The sequence below is a fragment of the Rhinichthys klamathensis genome, unplaced genomic scaffold (genome assembly GCF_029890125.1).
Source record: "Rhinichthys klamathensis goyatoka isolate OS25496 unplaced genomic scaffold, OSU_Roscu_1.1 h1tg000108l_1, whole genome shotgun sequence".
NCBI classification, from domain to species: Eukaryota; Metazoa; Chordata; class Actinopteri; order Cypriniformes; family Leuciscidae; genus Rhinichthys; species Rhinichthys klamathensis.
In genome coordinates, this window is record NW_026606646.1 from 996,683 (window position 1) to 1,016,175 (window position 19,493).

The following is a 19,493-nucleotide window of genomic DNA, read 5'->3' on the forward strand; positions in this document are numbered from 1 at the left end:
TTTCGACACCAGGTCGTTGTCCAAAAGTCTAGGCCTTGCTGTGTGTGCAGATGCATCACACCACCTGCTGCCAATATTGAGCAGTTCTGCACTGGTGGTGACACAATTCTGTAGCTGATTCCTCAGGAGGAGAAGGTCCTGGCACTTGCTGGACAGTCTGGGACGTCCTAAAGCCTTCTTCACTGCATCCTAACCTCTATTCTTGAAGCTCTTGATGATCTGGTAAATGGTTCTTTTAGGTGCAAAATTTTGATGCAAAGATGAGGGCAGCACATCTTTCTTTGGAGGGAACCATTGCTAACACAAGAACACAATGATTGGAAGCACTTCTTCCTTAATTTTATAGCAATCATGTGCCGATGATATGATTAGTAAAATGATGTTAGCTGGTAATTTGGTGCCAGGGACAAAAACAGTGAAATTTGGGGTTTTGTGATAAAGCTTTTTGCAAATATGTAAAATGCCTCTGATCACTCTGCACAATAATCTAGAAAAATGTATATCATAACAATTGAAGCAGCAAATTTTTCAAAGTTGGCCACAGCTGTACCCTGTCATCCAAGTCGGAAGCGGGACCATACTAAGGTACCATTTTTGGAAGGTAATTTATCTGCTAGACAACATTAGGATCAACACTAGGAGTCTCATGCTCATCTGAGGAGGATGCCTCATAATCAGGGCCCTACTCGACATTATCGTCTATCTCAGACACATTCTTCTCTGTCACTGTCACTGTCAAAGAACTATGACAAAATCTAATTGACAGAAAACCTTTGCTTTGAGGTCATTTTCAATTGAGAGAGAGCACAAAGAGAGAGCTCACAGAGCACAAAGAGAAATGGTTTATAAGGCTTCCGTGGAAGCGTTCATATATTTGCCCCACCCCCACGGCACAAAATATCAAAGTTCTTGCAAGAATTATATTTTCTCTTCCCTGGAAATATATAATTGCCACTGGAAATATCTATTTTCTTGTGAGAATTATGATTCCCCCCTCCACTATATCGTGTGAACTATTAGAGGTTCTCGCAATACTTCAGGTAGGCCTATATGGTAATGTTAGGTTACGGCCCTAAAGCAGAGGGAAGTTAAAATGACCTCAATATCACCCAAAACAATCAAAACAAACGTGTGATTTGTGTCAAATCACCAATGTGTGAACAACAAAAATTGTTATATTTCTTATATGTTTTATACAGCAAAATGAGCCTGGGGTCAAATTGACCCCAAAGAACACAGATAGTACAAAATGTCTACTGGACATTGAAAAACATATCATCATGTTAATTTTATGTTTACCCAGTTGTTCCCATTAAATTAGGAAAAGTCATTTAATATGAAGCAACATTTTTTTTGTAAAATCATGTATTTAGAGACGATAAACACTGAATGGGGGAGTTTGGATGGAAATTGGAGATTCACTCTAAAAGTGATGATTGACCATTAGGGATAACAAATGCAGTTAACAAACAGAATCTGGTTTGTACAAAGCCTTAAGTGAGGGTTTCAAGCTATGGCACACGAGAAACTGACCCTCCAGCAAAAGCTTTCTTTCAAAAGTCAGAGGAATCCTGTCAGACATGGAACTTTACGATTGATGACTGTGCTTGCGAGAAGTTACAGGGGAGACTAGTGAGTCATGGCTATAGATAAGGAGCAAACTGGACCATTGACGTACAGGGTTGAGCTCCCGGGTGGCACATTATTGCGGCGGTATTTTGATCAGCTAAGTAAAAGTGGATTGAATGGGGCAGAAGAGCTCCCAACAGTCTGCTGATTCTTCTGTCACTCCGATAGAGCTACCATCATCTCCTCCAAGAATGTTCAGAGTCATTGTCCTCATCTCCCACAGAGGTCCGACACTTTTTCACAGCGCTCCATTGACTTTAACACAGGCGTCTCATATTTTTGGTCTCGGCAGGCTATTACCGTCGTAGTTTTATCAAAAATATGGTTAAACGTTGTGCCTGGGGCATTTGTAACACAGATACGCGTTTCCCAGAGAGGTTGTGCGTTTTTTTCCCTTCCCAAAACCGAAGTCAAATCCTGACTTCGGTTTGTACGATTATAGAAGTGAATAGTGACCTACCCAGCTTTGCATGAACAGTGTTGCTCCTTGATATTGTTATTCCCAGCCTCCGTCTCGATTAGTAGGATATGCGGTGGTTAATTTTTTTACTGTGACCGGTATGCTTTTGCCTCTATTTGGATGCCTTGTTGTTCCTTGCGTTTCACCCGTATGTCGTGAATATAGCCTTCGAACGTATGTTGCAGCCCCTTTTGCCTACTTCTATCGGACACTTTATTTGCTGCTTTATAAAAGTTTGATAAAATTTCAGCAGGAAGAGCTGTCACAGCATTAGCCATGTTGATACCAGAGCCCAGATGAAGTTTGTTTGTCGGACGTAGCAACAGTAACTAAGGGGAGCGAGGCTTAGCCAAAGCCGAATTAAGTCACAATCTCGAACTTTGAATTAAAGGCACACTATGCAAGAATTGTACCTTAATATAACAGCTTCAAAGTCATTTAGGTGGTAAACAAACTCATAGTAGGGTGAATCATCCTGGTAGTAAAGCTTGGGGGGGACGCCGCTGGAAAAACCAGCAATGCAAGTTTGAAAGGAGCGCCCCCGACAATTCTCGCGAGAATCACGACATGCTTTACAGCAACGACGTCACACACATCAACAACAACATATGAAGCACGAAGACACTTGCGCGCATTTCAGACGTGATACTCGACGATGGAAAAAGCAAAGAAAACTCGGTCGGAAGAGACTAGGAAAAGGAAAAGAGAATCTGACCGCGTGAGGAACCGGACAAGAGTCCCACTCGGTCGGGCTTTTCACTTGTTGGCGCAAGCTAAAAAGCACCACTGGATGCAACAGTGATGCTGACCTGGCGATCTTGTTGATGGACTAGTAAGTAAATCTTTCTAAGTTTGTGTGCATTTTATTTTGTGATTTCACCGGAATGAATAGAGAGTCTCCGCAACGGCGATAGATTGAAGAGCGCGCGTCCGAGTGAAGACTGCGCGCACGCCGCCACAAGAGACACTATGTATCCATGACCATGACACTGATAGCAGCGGACACGAGCGCTCAGGTTGAGTTCAAAAACACATCTCTTATTTAAAGACACACTATGCAAGATTGGTACCTTAACAGCTTCGAAGGGGTATCAGGCCGTGAGTGCAGAGACGCTCTGCGTGAGTGGTATTTACGACAGTAACGTTAAATACAAGTACTCCACAGCGACTCTAGGGGTCGCTGTTTGATAAAAAAAAAATTCCTGCATAGTGTGCCTTTAAAAAATGGAATCGTCAATGCTGCCACGCCCCAAAAACACGCGTGTTGAAGTGCTGCGAGTCAACCTACTCTAACTTAGCTACAGCCTGTCAAAAGATAGCATGGCAACTGCAGATGCAGGAGACCCATCGACAGAACTTAAACCCCTATACTCTTTCATTGAAGTCGCCGGTGTGGAAGTATTTTGGATTTCCAGAGTTATGTTGACAATGTTCGCGTTCGCGTTCAACGTTCGCGCTTCAAAAAAGCCACAGTTTGCAAGCTCTGCTATGTGAGTGTACCATATTCTTCCACTGGCAGCACAACTAACATGGCAGGGCATCTCCACAGGCACCACAAAAACATAGATTTATCTGTTAAACCAACAACTGTTTGTTTGTTTTGTGAACTTGAATGTCATCTTCTGTGAAGAAGACTGCAGTTACAGAGAGAAACTATGGCAGGTTATTTTGCTTAAGTTTCCAATTGACTAAAGATATAAGTTATTATATTATATTATATTATATTATATTATATTATATTATAAGCACTTTATGTTGTTAATAAATGTTTTAAATTTGACAATGTAGTGTGGTACATTGCGAACAATGGTCAGATATTATATTGCATAAAAACCTAGTCTAAAAATGGCATAGCAACCTGTGCTTTAAAAAAAATGAATGTAAAAATCGAGAATCGAATCGAACCGTGACCTTAGAATCGAAAATTAAATTGAATCGAAGATTTGGAGAATCGTGACACCCCTACACTGAAAGTTTAGAAGACTTAAAAGTTTTACGGGGTTTTATTAAATGATTTATTGATTTATTTTATACATAATGAGCAAGTTGAATGAAGGAGAACAAAGTTTGTACAGTATGTGTTTGTGGTTGGTCTTGTGGGTTTCCTGTGGGGCTAAACTGTGTGGGGAGTTTGACTTTGTTGACATTCCCTGCTGTGGCTAGTATCTGCCTAGCTCATAACTAAAACCTCTAGTACAAAGTTAACCGATGACAGATGAGGGAGTGTCTGCAAGTCGACACTCTTGATTTGTAGATGATATTTACATGCAAGTTAATATTAAACAGGAGGTTGAAACTCTATCATATGATATTCAGTCTTTCTTCGGTTTAGTTAACATTTCTTATAAGTAGCAACATTATTTTAATGTCAAAATGGAAATTATGTTGAAATATTGCAAAAACAATTTAAATCCATGATGTATAAAAACACCAGCATAGCCATACATATAAACAGGTGTAGAACATGGATGGATGGATGGATTTCAAACTAATATGTATTGCTTACTTAATGACTGACAGACAAATGTATTATCTAAACTTACCACGTTTTATTATAAATTGCTTAGGTTTGCTTTGGGTTCAGTACTGACATTTAGTTTTATAAATGGTCACATAAATAATTTGAGATATATCTTTCTGAGTTTAGTCTAATTCTCAGTGCAGAGGAAATCTGGTCAGTAAACTTTTTTCATTTAAAGTGTCACTTGTCAGACACTCCCTTGAACTCAGATTAACAGTTAAGATAACATTGCTAAAAGTTTGGAATTCAGCCCTGCTGTCCAAGAGTTATATAAGCACCCTGCACTTTAGGTATTTATTACAGTAACGCCCAAGGAGTAGAAAGAAATATAGGGACACAGTTAGAAAAGGGAAATAGGCAGAGAGAGCACACTAAAAATCAAAAGAATATTCATAATTGGAATACTAAAAGTCTAAGAAAGAAACTTTGGACAGCTAACAGAACATGATTGAAGGAGGTTAAGCGAACAACTAACTTTAGGAGTAGGCAAAGACAGTGAGCGTCTCAAAGTGTATATTTAAGGCTACTAATCCAAGGATCATTTAAGAAAAAACACAAGTGACATTTCAAAAGCATAAAGGAACAAGACAGGAAGACATAACTCAGTATATACTTTAAGGCAAAAAGAAAGATTTCAACAAGAGTAAATTAGGGAGGAAAACTTCAGAAAGCAGGACTAAAAGGGATAAGAGGATATTCCAGAGGACGTTTTTTGTGGTGATGGAAGAGGTACTGAGCTATGAAGAAGCCATTAAGAGGGCAGGTGATGCTATTCATCGGTTTCCTCTAATAGATGTTCAGGGTGTCCCTCTCATGAGCACCATTGCAGACAACTGGAAATCAATCTGGGAATTCTGTCCTGACCCATCAGACCTACTCATCTCTACTTATCCTAAAGCAGGTAAAAAAAAAACGGTTAAAAAATAACTTGCTAATCATCCTAAGGTCTTTTTAATGTCCACTTACTGTAAGACCATGCAGACTACACTGTATACTGTGTACTTTGCACTCTTTCTTGACACTATTTGAGCAATGGATTTAAAGGAACAGTCCACCCAAAATTAAAATTCTCTTAAAAATCATTTACTCACCCTTAATATGAATTATGAATGAATATCATAATTCATATTAAGTTTCTGTTGTGGGAATACAAATTAAAGAATCTGTCTAGATCCACTGATTCTATGTCCTGACATAACATCACATGAAAAAAAACTAATGTGAACTACATTATTTATGGCATTCAAGATGAACATAATGGCATTAATTTAATGATTAGATTGAATAGTTTCCATTCAGGGGGTTCTGCCATTCTCTTCATAGGGTCAAACTATGTGTGAATATTGACATGTCTCTATTTCTCATGACCAGGGACTAGGTCTGCTGGATCTCACAGTCAGGGGTAATGTCCTGTGTTGCCTTTAGATGCTTTGGTTAAAGCGGTCATCTCTGAGGCTGAAATAATAATAAAATAGCAGAAAAGGTACTGGCAGCTCATTACCTGGACATTGATTGTTGATTTAATTAAAACAGAAATTAAATAAAGTAAACCTGGCTAGAGTTGTTTAATCCTCCTCTGCAGAGATCTTGAGAGATTTAGTGTCTTATTTTATCTTCTGTTGATTTCATCTAAGGCTGTGGCTGAAGTCAGTTGTAGTTCTTGCATTTCCCTTTCCTTCAGGGATTCTGCTTGTTAACAGCAGGTGTTCATAATTAATGCTCAATCACCACTTAATTATCTCATTACCTTCAACGCTGCTTCAATGGTACTTTAACTCTGTAGTGTGCACACATATGAACACTGAGCAGTGTTAATTTAACATGGGCGTTTTTCTGTGTACTATTACATAAATCTTACCTGTTTCATTTACGTTTGACTGACAAATATGAATCACATTCAGTTTATTAATACAATTATATAAATCTTATCTGTTTCATTTATATATGACTGAAAAATATGAATTACATTCAGATTATTATTTGGTTTATGTTAAAACTATGTAATCCAAATGGATGGAAATTTGATATGCAATTCAAATACATAAATCTTATGTTTAGACATACATTTTTTTTGGAGTGTGTAAAGCTGCTTTGAAACAACCTGTATTGTAAAAATCGCTATATAAATAAAGGTGACTTGACTTGACAATAACTGGCAATAACTAGGCGCTAGTCCTGAACCTATACTCCTAAACCTAATCTTAACCCATAGTTACCTTATATTATTCAGTACTTTCTTCGTAAGTACACTGTAAGTACAGTGAAAGTGCACATACTGTAAAATAAAGTGCAACCAGATGGTTTATGTAAAACATAGCGTGTATGTGTGTGTGTGTGTGTGTGGTCAATTATTGGCTAAAGAGCATAAAACCCATCAAAAATAAATGTCAATTTATTTCTTGAATTTGCTAGGTTGTCTAGAAAATTAATAACAACGAATGTGCATCAGGTGTGTTTTGCTTTTTAATGTTTTGTAAACTTTATCATTATTTATTATATTATTATATTACAATGCTATCATATTTTGTGCAGGCAATTAACTTATTTTGTTGTAAATACCTATAAGTATTGTGGTTTTCCGCCATGTTTCTCACTGACACGTCCCTAACTTGCAAACTCAGGGCTTAAAGAAAATCGATTGAAATTTGTAAACCTCTCTGTCTTTATTATGCATAATGCCGCAGTCGGCCGCTGCCTCTCCTTTCATTTTGTTGTTTACTGTCATGGATACGTCACTCCCTCACAATGATCACTGTCACCCGAGTACTAATCACCTGCACCTGTCACTCATCAGCTATGGACTACTTAAACACACACCTCAGTCACACTGATTGTCTGTTCTCCCAAGCGGATACAAGACTAATGCCGAGTTCAGACTGCACGATTTTCAAAATAATCGGGTCACTGTTGTTTTCACACTGCATGACTATCTGGGGTAACATTCAGTTGCTGCTGTGTTCACACTGCACGATGGATCGGCGACAGGAGGTTTCACACTGCATGACTTTACAAAAGAAAGAATCGCCGACAACTTCTGCCTGGTCCGCAAACTACGTTTCACAACCAAACAAACGCGAGAAGTGATAAGGAAATAACGGAAGATCACGCGTGCGTGAGACCAGAGTTCTCGCGCGACACTGAATTTGTTATTAAAAATGATAGCCTACAAATTGTCTGTGCACTGATTTGTAGCGAAAATGAAAAAAAAAAAAAAAAACAGTTTATGCAGGAAATGGTTGGGGAGACGAGGGGAGCAAGGACTCTGTTTTGCAAAGAGAGTTGGGGGCAAATAAATAATTTTGCAAATGTCCTGCTGTTGCTGCTGGTCATGCAAATGTTTGTGCTTTGTTTCTGTTTGATATAATTGTAAATATAGGCCTATCTATTAAAGGTGCTCTAAGCGATGTCACGCGTTTTTTAGGCCAAAACTTTTTTTTTGTCACATACAGTGACATCTCCTCACTATCCGCTAGCTGCCTGTCCCCTGAACACACTGTAAAAAATCGCGGTCTCTGCAGACACCCCAGGCTCCACAAACGGCAACAAAAACAAACTGGGCTTACCCGCACCACGAAACATAACAAACTGTTCCAGCCAAAGACCGACAAGAAGGGTTTGGGTTGTTAGTGTGCAGATGAGGAGGAGGGAGGGTCTAGCTAGCCTCCGTTTTGTTTGACAATAGTTCGAACGTCAACAAGAAGTGACGTCACCCAGGATCGCTTAGAGAACCTTTAAAATACTGATATTCTGGTCTATAACTCCTCCTCCTCCTCCCTGTATCTTGCTCTCTCATTGGCTGTCGGTCATCGCCGATGTAGTTTTCAGTCAGAACACATTCACACAGCAGGATTGTGAATCGCCGACAGGTGATATTTAGCATGCCAAATATCTCACGGGCGTCGGCGACTCGTCGGCGATTCTCTCAGATCGCGTCTTTGCTCATTCACACTGCGTGATTGTCACTCGCGTGAACGAGCACCGATTTGCCTGTGATTTCGGGCATTTGTCGGCGATTTCTCAAAACCTGTCGGCGAGCCAAAATCGGGGCTAAAATCGTGCAGTCTGAACTCGGCATAACGCTCTATGCTCTACTTACCTGTGGACGACTTATCTAAGAAGATTCCAGTTCCTACTCCAGCGTTCCACGATCCCCCACTCCATCGTCTCCCTCCTTTGTCTCTGTGCACTTTCCCTGTCTCCTGGATTCTCTCCTGCCAGCGGCAACTGAGGTGTGTGAATACCATCCATTCCCTTCGTTCATTCCCCACTCAGCTATATTCAAGAAAAGACTGTTACTTTCAGCCTCCATATCATCATCGCTCATTGCTCTGTTTCATTCAGATACCTGCCTGCTTTGACTCACTCTCTGCTGCATCAATAAACTTGTGTATAACTGTTCTCCCGTTGTGCTCTCTGAGTCTGCATATTATTACAGTCATCTTGTGGCCCACAGAAATTTGCTGAGGCCCCCTTGTGGGCTCCAGCTCCCTGGTTGAGAACAACTTGTCTAATGTTTGTCTCTGTGTTGAGGCACAACCTGGACTCAAGAGATAGTGGATCTTCTACTGCACAATGGAGATGCTGAGGTGTGCAAGAGAGCGCCGACAGCTGTCCGTATTCCATTTCTGGAAATTTGCGCTCCTCCACCTATACCATCAGGTACACATTTCTGTGCATGCTTCATCTATACTTATCACAAGGTTTTTGTTATATGAAGAATGTGTCAGTGCACCTGTGTCTACACCACTCATGTCTTGAACATATTTATCTTTTATGCTTCATTCAGGGCTTGACTTACTTAGACAGATGAAACCACCGAGAGTAATCAAAACTCACTTACCCATTCAACTAGTGCCTAAAGGATTCTGGGAAAATAAATGCAAGGTAATAATTTAATTAGAACAAAGTATACTTTTGATAATTTCAAATACAAGGTCAAATTTGGGTTTATTTTCATTCTTCCTATCTGTAAGGTCCACCCATTGGCCCAACACCGGAATCCAATGGTATGGTCGAAGGAATAATGCGTGTATGTCTTTTCAGCGCTCCAGTGAAGTTCACTTAATTTATTGGAATTTAGTTTAAATAATACTTTAGCTCTACGCTTAATCTGACTCCAATTTCAAATGTTAATCAAATTTAGATTGTGTTTCTTATTAGAAAACAGTCATAAATACTGATTATGAGTTAATTTAGATCTTTGATTATTCTGGCCATTTCATAATTTCAAATATTCGTTCATTAAGGACCTGGTGTCGCTTTGAGACGTCACGTCGCGAGTGTGCGCTCACGATCACAAACTAGCCAGTCCTAAAATAGTCAGAGGGTGCAGTGCAAACTATCTTACCCTACGCGGCCGCTCACTGCTGACTCATAGGTGTAATTTTTCTCAATAGTTGCAGCGTACAACATGCTAAGTTAGGAGATAGTCAGGAATCAGAAGGTCTAATGATGTGCCCCATGCTCCATTCATTAGTGCCTTAGGTGTGATCTATCCTGGACAGAGATTTGCGGGAACAACAGACTACACATAATCTACTAGAAATAATGATTCCAGAAAACTTCAGAATAATCAAGGTTAACATTTATTTTTGTCAGGAAAAATGTACCGTGCCAATTTCACAAGTAAATGATTAAAAGCCAATTCAGAAATAATAAATGCATGACATCAATTACTCAAAGATGATTCTAAAAGTAAGCAATGCATTCCTGACAGAGACACACAGTAGTGTGTGAGAGCTTTCCAAGGGGATAACACTGACACATTACTGCATGGGGGTTTTCCTGGTTACAGGTCCCAAAGATTGCTCTGTTACCTAGCCTTAAATACCCAGACCAGAAAAAGGGTTGTAACAATATTTTTCCAGTGTGTTTTGGGTCAGTTCCTGTACCCCAGGGGGTAGCACCTGGTCTCGGGGGAGAGGGGAGATGTCTTGAAGAAACATCACCCAAAGAGGAACACAGGATTCTCCTAAGTCCTCAATCCTTCTCATATTACCAATGACTGCAATGAAATTAAGACCATTTTACCAATCGCACCGAGACACTTAAAATGATACCAAACACGAAAAGGAAAAACAATAGATTCCCAAGATACATCATATATGATATATAAGCATTCTTAGTGAACTTTTGGTGACTTGACTCAGGGGGAGAGGGAGAGGGGGATGCAGAGATAAGGTAGGAGAAACGTTTGGACAAGACAATGTCCTGTGCTCTGTCTTTGCGATCTTCTGTCCAGGGTGCGTTTTATTGCTTTATGGTGAGTTTTATCTCAGCTTTTGTCTTAGCAGGAAAATCGGTTCTTACATATCCAAAGCAAAAGATAACAAAATGACCTGTCTCTAGAGTGTACTGGTAATAGGCACTCAGCAATATAATGTTAAAACCCCTTGATCTGCCTCTGACCACAGAGTACCACAAATCATGTCAACTAGCTGCCCTGCCTGCTTTTCCCCAGGTCATCTATACGGCCCGAAATGCTAAGGATAACCTTGTAAGCTACTTCCACTTTGATCGTATGAATCTTACCCAGCCAGAGCCAGGACCTTGGGATGGATACATTCACAAGTTCATGAGGGGGAAATGTGAGACAAAACTACATATTTAAATGCAGAATGTAATTTAATCTGGAATCTTTACTCTGTACTCTAATGTTTTTACAGTAGGTTGGGGCTCTTGGTATGACCATGTCAAAGGTTACTGGAAGGAATGCAAGGAAAAGAATATTCTCTACATGCTCTACGAGGACATGAAGGAGGTATAGTTTTAATCCAGCATATCCTTTCAAGTCCTGTCATTTAGCTAAAATCTGATTTATCTTTTATTTTATATCCTTTTTTTTTTTTTTAGACTGACTTAATTGTATCTATGTTTTTCTCTTTTCCTTTCACCAAGAATCCTCTTAGGGAGATTAAAAGAATCATGCACTATCTGGACCTGTCTGTTTCTAAGGATGTCATAGAAAGGATTGTGCAGTTGACATCCTTCCAAGTCATGAAAGACAATCCAATGGCTAACTACTCCTACATCCCAAAACCTGTGTTTGATCAGTCTATTTCTGCCTTCATGAGAAAAGGTAAATATAAAACCATACAAGAAATTCCTTAGTATTAGGGGTGTGACGATGCACTTAGCTTATGAGACGAGATGATAAACGATATTGGGTTCACCAGAACGAGACGAGACAATGTTTTAATGCTATTTTTAAGAAATCTTCAATGATGAAAGAAATGAAATATATATATTTTTTTTATTTGACTGAAAGTCACAAAATGCAAAACAATGCAGGTGCATTTTGAAATGTTTTAACTAATCTTCAGTTCTACTTTCTGAGTATGAATTATAATATGCTGTAATAGACAAAACTATATAATGCACGCACTGTAAAAGGTTTTGCTACAAACTCAACTCTGTCATACTGAAATCGCGATACTTTTCACCTCGCGAGATCTCATCACACCCCCACTTATTAGATGATATTTATTCTTAGTTATTTAAACTTTTAAATGTTTTTAGTTATAGAATGAGGAGCAGGACCTAATATTTCCCAAAAAATAAGACTGGTGTACCCCTTTAATGGCTGCCTGAGAAAGTTAGATATGTTAATGTTCTTTGTAGTTTGTTGTGGACAACAATATAGAAACTAAGAGAAATCCAGCAACACTTGTGGTGAAGAGAACTTAAATTATTCATAAAAAAATACTGATGTATTTCGGCTTGAGAGCCTTCCTCAGGGTATATAACAGACAATACATTGAACATTTAAAAAACATCTCCATATTAAAGGATTAGTTCACTTTAAAATGAAAATTAGCCCATGATTTACTCAACCTCAAGCCATCCTAGGTGTATATGACTTTCTTCAGACGAATACAATTGGAGTTATATTAAAAAAATATCCTTGCTCTTCCAAGTATTATAATGGCAGTGGATTGCAACCAACAGATTGAAGCTCAAAAACGTGCATCCATCCATCGTAAGTGAACTTCAAACGGCTCCTGTGGGTTAATAAAGGCCTTCTGAAGCAAAACGATGAGTTTGTGTAAGAAAAATATTCATATTTAACACGTTACAAAGTAAAATTCTAGCTTCCGGCCAAATTAACTACTTGTAAAGTGTAAAGTGTACTTGTAAAGTAAACTCCTCCTTTAAGCTTATTTAATCATTCAGTATTAGGGAAACAAAGGAAATTCACAACAGCTGACAAGCTCCACCCACAACGCCACATTCCATAGAAAGAAATTAGGCTTGTTTGAGATGAGCAAAATCTGCGCAGAACTATGGGGTTAGAATTGTTGCATTATTCCAAATAAATAGATTGAGATTCACAAAAAATGTATCAAATTCACAAATAAATACAGTAGATTGAGATTCACAAACAAATGTAAAGAGTTTCTAGCCTGGTTAAAACCAGAACATTCTCAGTTGTAACTGAGTTATGGTCTGGCAAAGCGTCATAGACAAATCATTTCCAGAGGGGCGTCACCAACGGACGTCGCGGATAGACCTAAAACCAATCAGAGCGATGAAGGAGATGACGTATGCAGAGCGGTGAAGAAACATCTCCGTGTGTTGTTCTTTGCTCGGTTTTAACAAAAAGGAAACGTTCAAATCGCTTAAAACAGACGCGATAGCTGATTCGAACGAGTGATGTTCGACGGATGCGGCATCCATCTTTGTAATGTAGGCTACAAAATCTGCTTCAAAATCCCAGCGCTGTCGTCATCGTGTAAAGCCCGCCCCAACGTTTCTGATTGGTGCCTCGATTTTGACGGATTGGAAATGGGCTTGAATGAGCTCTTTGCCAGACTAACTTTCAGAGCAAATCTAAATTTGCCGGAAGTTGTCTGGGTTTACCCAGGCTAACGAGTTTCACAAAAATTTATAAAACTCACACATAAATAAAAGATGAGATTTGCAAATAATAAAAAAATATTTACAAATATGTTTTTTTGTCACAAACACAACTCTGCCTGGCATCTATTTGTGAACCGCTTTCTGTGCATTTGCACATCACTGCACGCATTTGTGAATATTTTCTTTTGCATTTGTAAATCCCCTCATGCGTCTGTGGATTTTGAAACACTTCTAGCGTCAACGTGCAGACAAATCCACAAATAAGTGGACTCCACCCCGTTTCCTCAAGCCAATCAGATAACGGCCACATTGAGCTGACCAATCGTAGCAAATAAAACAAAATGCATTTGATTATAATTAACATGACAAGGTGTACAAAACTAAAGTAGCCTAAATTCAAAAAAAAAATTACGTTTCTGTCAGTCTGAGGTTACGTCACTTGCGTCAAGTTGCGTGTGTCTTTCTTCGGTCTTGACTGATGGGGGCAAAAACGAATAATTCCGGTCCTTGAATCTGATTGGTTGAGCCGCGTTCAAAGCCATTTAGCCTGGGAAAACCCAGACAACTTCCGGCAAATTTAGATTTGCTCTGAAAGTCTGGCAAAGAGCTCATTCAAGCCCATTTCCAATCCGTCGAAATCGAGGCACCAATCAGAAACGTTGGGGCGGGCTTTACACGATGACGACAGCGCTGGGATTTTGAAGCAGATTTTGTAGCCTACATTACAAAGATGGATGCCGCATCCGTCGAACATCACTCGTTCGAATCAGCTATCGCGTCTGTTTTAAGCGATTTGAACGTTTCCTTTTTGTTAAAAACCAGAGATGGGGGACTCGAGTCACATGACTTGACTCGAGTCAGACTCGAGTCGCAAATTTAAGGACTTGAGACTTGCTTGACTAAATTAAGAAAATGACTCGACTTGACTTTGACTTGAGATCCAATGACTTGAGACTTGACTTGACTTGAACTGTATACATTTCCTTTTTGTTAAAAACCGAGCAAAGAACAACACTCGGAGATGTTTCTCCACCGCTCTGCATACGTCATCTCCTTCATCGCTCTGATTGGTTTTATGTCTATCCGCGACGTCCGTTGGTGACGCCCCTCTGGAAATGATTTGTCTATGACGCTTTGCCAGACCATAACTCAGTTACAACTGAGAATGGTCTGGTTTTAACCAGGCTAGAAGCCCTTGCAAATTACTCAACAAACATACACATGTGACCGCATTACATAAGTATTACTGCGCAAATGCCGTTTGTGATTCTTTGTTGCTGCATGTGTTGCTTGGCAACCTCTTTGGAACTAAACTGCTTGGCGGAGGAATAAATGTGTTATAACGTTATATTTTTTTGTTGCTGGTGTTTATTTTATGAATAAAATAAATCCATCCATCCATCCATCTTCTTCCGCTTATCCGGGGCCGGGTCGCGGGGGCAGCAGTCTAAGCAGAGATGCCCAGACTTCCCTCTCCCTGGACACTTCCTCCAGCTCTTCCGGGGGGACACCGAGGCGTTCCCAGGCCAGCCGGGAGACATAGTCTCTCCAGCGTGTCCTAGGTCTTCCCCGGGGTCTCCTCCCAGTGGGACGTGCCCGGAACACCTCCCCGGGAAGGCGTCCAGGAGGCATCCGAAACAGATGCCCGAGCCACCTCAGCTGACCCCTCTCGATGTGGAGGAGCAGCGGCTCTACTCTGAGCTCCTCCCGAGTGACCGAGCTTCTCACCCTATCTCTAAGGGATCGCCCAGCCACCCTGCGGAGAAAGCTCATTTCGGCCGCCTGTATCCGGGATCTTGTCCTTTCGGTCATGACCCAAAGCTCATGACCATAGGTGAGAGTAGGAACGTAGATTGACCGGTAAATCGAGAGCTTTGCCTTACGGCTCAGCTCTTTCTTCACCACAACAGACCGGTACATCGACCGCATTACTGCAGAAGCTGCACCGATCCGTCTGTCAATCTCCCGTTCCATCCTTCCCTCACTCGTGAACAAAACCCCAAGATACTTAAACTCCTCCACTTGAGGAAGGATCTCTCCACCAACCTGAAGTGAGCAAGCCGCCCTTTTCCGACTGAGGACCATGGCCTCGGATTTGGAGGCGCTGATTCTCATCCCAGCCGCTTCACACTCGGCTGCAAACCGTCCCAGTGCATGCTGAAGGTCCTGGTGTGAGGGGGCCAACACGACAACATCATCCGCAAAGAGCAGAGACGAAATCGCGTGGTCCCCAAACCTGACACCCTCCGGCCCCTGGCTGCGCCTAGAAATTCTGTCCATAAAAATTATGAACAGAACCGGCGACAAAGGGCAGCCCTGCCGGAGTCCAACATGCACCGGGAAGAAGTCTGACTTACTACCGGCAATGCGAACCAAGCTCCTGCTTCGGTCATACAGGGACCGGACAGCCCTTAGCAAAGGACCCGGGACCCCATACTCCCGGAGCACCCTCCACAGGCCGCCTCGGGGGACACAGTCGAATGCCTTCTCCAAATCCACAAAGCACATGTGGACTGGTTGGGCAAACTCCCATGAACCCTCCAGCACCCTGTAGAGGGTATAGAGCTGGTCCAGTGTTCCACGGCCTGGACGAAAACCGCACTGTTCCTCCTGAATCCGAGGTTCCACTATCGGCCGTATTCTCCTCTCCAGTACCCTGGCATAGACTTTCCCAGGGAGGCTGAGAAGTGTGATCCCCCTGTAGTTGGAACACACCCTCCGGTCCCCCTTCTTAAAAAGAGGGACCACCACCCCGGTCTGCCATCCCAGAGGCACTGTCCCCGACCGCCACGCGATGCTGCAGAGGCGTGTCAGCCAAGACAGCCCCACAACATCCAGAGACTTGAGGTACTCAGGGCGGATCTCATCCACCCCCGGTGCCTTGCCACCGAGGAGTTTCTTGACTACCTCGGTGACCTCAGCTACGGTGATGGACGAGTCCACCTCTGAGCCGTCAGCCTCTGCTTCCTCAATAGAAGACGTGACGGCGGGATTGAGGAGATCCTCGAAGTATTCCTTCCACCGTCCGACGACATCCCCAGTTGAGGTCAACAGCTGCCCACCTCCACTGTAAACAGCGTTGGTAGGGCACTGTTTCCCTCTCCTGAGGCGCCGGACAGTTTGCCAGAATCTCTTCGAGGCCAGCCGATAGTCCTTCTCCATGGCCTCACCGAACTCCTCCCAGGCCCGAGTTTTTGCCTCCACAACCACCCGGGCTGCAGTCCGCTTGGCCTGCCGGTACCTGTCAGCTGCCTCAGGAGTCCCACAAGCCAACCAGGCCCGATAGGACTCCTTCTTCAGCTTGACGGCATCCTTTACTTCCGGTGTCCACCACCGGGTTCGGGGATTGCCGCCTCGACAGGCACCGGAGACCTTACGGCCACAGCTCCGAGCCGCCGCTTCGACAATGGAGGCGGAGAACATGGTCCACTCAGACTCAATATCTCCAGCCTCCCTCGGGATCCGGTCGTGGCTCTGCCGGAGGTGGGAGTTGAAGATCTCTCTGACAGGAGATTCGGCCAAACGTTCCCAGCAAACCCTTACAGTACGCTTGGGTCTGCCGTGTCTGTCCAGCTTCCTCCCCCGCCATCGGATCCAACTCACCACCAGGTGGTGATCAGTTGACAGCTCCGCCCCTCTCTTCACCCGAGTGTCCAAGACATACGGCCGCAGGTCAGATGAAACGACCACAAAGTCGATCATCGACCTACGACCTAGGGTGTCCTGGTGCCACGTGCACTGATGGACACCCTTATGCTTGAACATGGTGTTCGTTATGGACAAACTGTAACTAGCACAGAAGTCCAATAACTGAACACCGCTCGGGTTCAGGTCGGGGGGGCCGTTCCTCCCAATCACGCCCCTCCAGGTGTCACTGTCGCTGCCCACGTGAGCGTTGAAGTCCCCCAGTAGAACGACGGAGTCCCCAGTCGGAGCATTTTCCAGCACTCCTCCCAGAGACCCCAAGAAGGCCGGGTACTCTGCACTGCCGTTCGGCCCGTAGGCACACACGACAGTGAGAGACCTATCCCCGACCCGTAGGCGCAGGGAAACGACCCTCTCGTTCACCGGGGTAAACTCCAGCACATGGCGGCTGAGCTGGGGGGCTATAAGCAAACCCACACCAGCCCGTCGCCTCTCACCATGGGCAACTTCAGAGTGGTGAAGAGTCCATCCTCTCTCAAGGAGTGTGGTTCCAGAGCCCAAGCCATGCGTAGAGGTGATCCCGACTATCTCTAGTCGGAACCTCTCAACCTCACGCACGATCTCAGGCTCCTTCCCCGCCAGCGAGGTGATGTTCCACGTCCCTAAGGCTAGTTTCCGTGTCCAGGGATCGGGTCGTCGAGGCCCCCGCCTTCGACTGCCGCCCGATCCTCTCTGCACCGGCCCCTTACGGCTCTTCCTGCAGGTGGTGAGCCCACGGGAAGGCGGTCCCACGTCGCTCCTTCGGGCTGAGCCCGGCCGGACCCCGTGGGGAGAGGCCCAGCCACCAGGCGCTCGCATACGAGCCCCAACCCCGGGCCTGGCTCCAGGGTGGGGCCCCGGCTGCGCCATACCGGGCGACGTCACAGTCCTTGTATTGTTGTGCATCATAAGGGGTTTTTGAACCGCTCTTAGTCTGACCCGTCGCCTAGGACCTGTTTGCCTTGGGAGACCCTACCAGGGGCATATAGCCCCAGACAACATAGCTCCTAGGGTCATTCGGGTACTCAAACCCCTCCACCACGTTAAGGTGGCAGTTCAAGGAGGAGAATATAATATAATAAAATAAATATTAAAATGAATATTTGTATGGAATAACCGTTTTATAAAAGCAATAAGCCCCTTGAAGCCGTGTTTTACAGTGAATTTAGAACAGCTAAGGGGTTTTTAGGAGTTCTAACAACGCCCCTTAGCTGTTCTAAATTCACTGTAAAACACGGCTTCGCTTTTGCTTTTGCTTTCGCTATTGCTTTAGTGAATAAACATCAAGGTAACAACTTCCATTTTAAAACACACCAGAGCCATATAATACATTACAATACAACAGTGAAATATAGTTTAGCTGTCATTATACAAACCACTCATGGCAGTTGAGCAATCATAATCAAATATTCTGAGGCTCATGTAATAAGAAATTATATAAAGCATATTGTGTTCAAAATTAATGAATAAGTATGTTTGTTTTCACAGGAGAGGTCGGTGACTGGGTTAACCATTTCACCCCAGCTCAATCCAAGATGTTTGATGAAGACTATGCAAACCAAATGAAAGATGCAGACATTCCTTTCCGCTTTAGCATGCATTAATAATTTGTGCAACATTACATATATAATATCACATTCACATGCTATTCAACTGATCTCTTCTAATTACAAATATGTATTACAGAAAATAACTTCTTTTTTTTCAGAGCAAATAAAATGTCAGCATTTCTATAAAAGTTTAGACCTATATCAGACTTAGAGCATTATGCTTTCAGGCTCAGGTACTTAAACGTTATAATTTATAGCTTGATTAATTTACAGTTAAGGTCAAGACAATTACCAGGATAGAAATAAAGAGCTAAAGTTAGCCATTGTCCAGTGAGGGACTGAGAAATGGAGGACATGATGGTGTCCAATTTAAGGTTATTTAGATTTTCTTTATAACCATTTTTGAAATGTTGATATTATAATGCAATACTCTGTATTGTTATCTAACTGGATGTAATGTTTTAAATTTGCACAAACCAATATTAAACTAATACCATAAAATTTAAATAAACACATAAATAATCAAATCCTTTAATGTTTGTTACTGTATGTTGTTTTCCTCTCTGAAAATGATATTGCTTTTTGGAGGATGATGACCTGGTTTTTGTTATTTAAAGGGATAGTTCACTCAAAAATAAAAATTCTTTCATTAATTACTCACCCTCATGTTGTTTCAAATCCCGTAAGACTTTCTTTCATTTTCGCAATGCAAATGAAGATCTTTTTGATGAAATCTGAGAGCTTTCTGTCCCTCCATTTACATCTATGCAACCACTTTGACACTTCAAAA

At 42.3% G+C, this 19,493-nt stretch overlaps 1 protein-coding gene across 1 annotated transcript; it reads left to right on the top strand.

Annotated features, from left to right (window-relative positions):
* The first annotated feature begins 5,226 nt into the window (after nt 1–5,226).
* sult1st6 (sulfotransferase family 1, cytosolic sulfotransferase 6) lies at nt 5,227–19,179 on the top strand. The gene is made up of 7 exons (XM_056253658.1): nt 5,227–5,511; nt 9,141–9,269; nt 9,397–9,494; nt 11,071–11,197; nt 11,276–11,370; nt 11,508–11,688; nt 18,642–19,179. Exons 1-7 carry the CDS (start codon nt 5,331–5,333, stop codon nt 18,755–18,757), a joined length of 927 nt encoding a protein of 308 aa, XP_056109633.1. The 5' UTR covers nt 5,227–5,330; the 3' UTR covers nt 18,758–19,179.
* The last annotated feature ends 314 nt before the right edge of the window (nt 19,180–19,493 follow it).

What these genes read in the sequence shown, in the direction of transcription:
- sult1st6 (XM_056253658.1), top strand. Translation starts at nt 5,331, where the DNA reads ATGGAAGAGGTACTGAGCTATGAAGAAGCCATTAAGAGGGCAGGTGAT. An exon ending in TCCTCCACCTATACCATCAG is followed by an intron (nt 9,270 to 9,396) that starts GTACACATTTCT and finishes TGCTTCATTCAG; the next exon opens with GGCTTGACTTACTTAGACAG. An exon ending in TCTGGGAAAATAAATGCAAG is followed by an intron (nt 9,495 to 11,070) that starts GTAATAATTTAA and finishes GCTTTTCCCCAG; the next exon opens with GTCATCTATACGGCCCGAAA.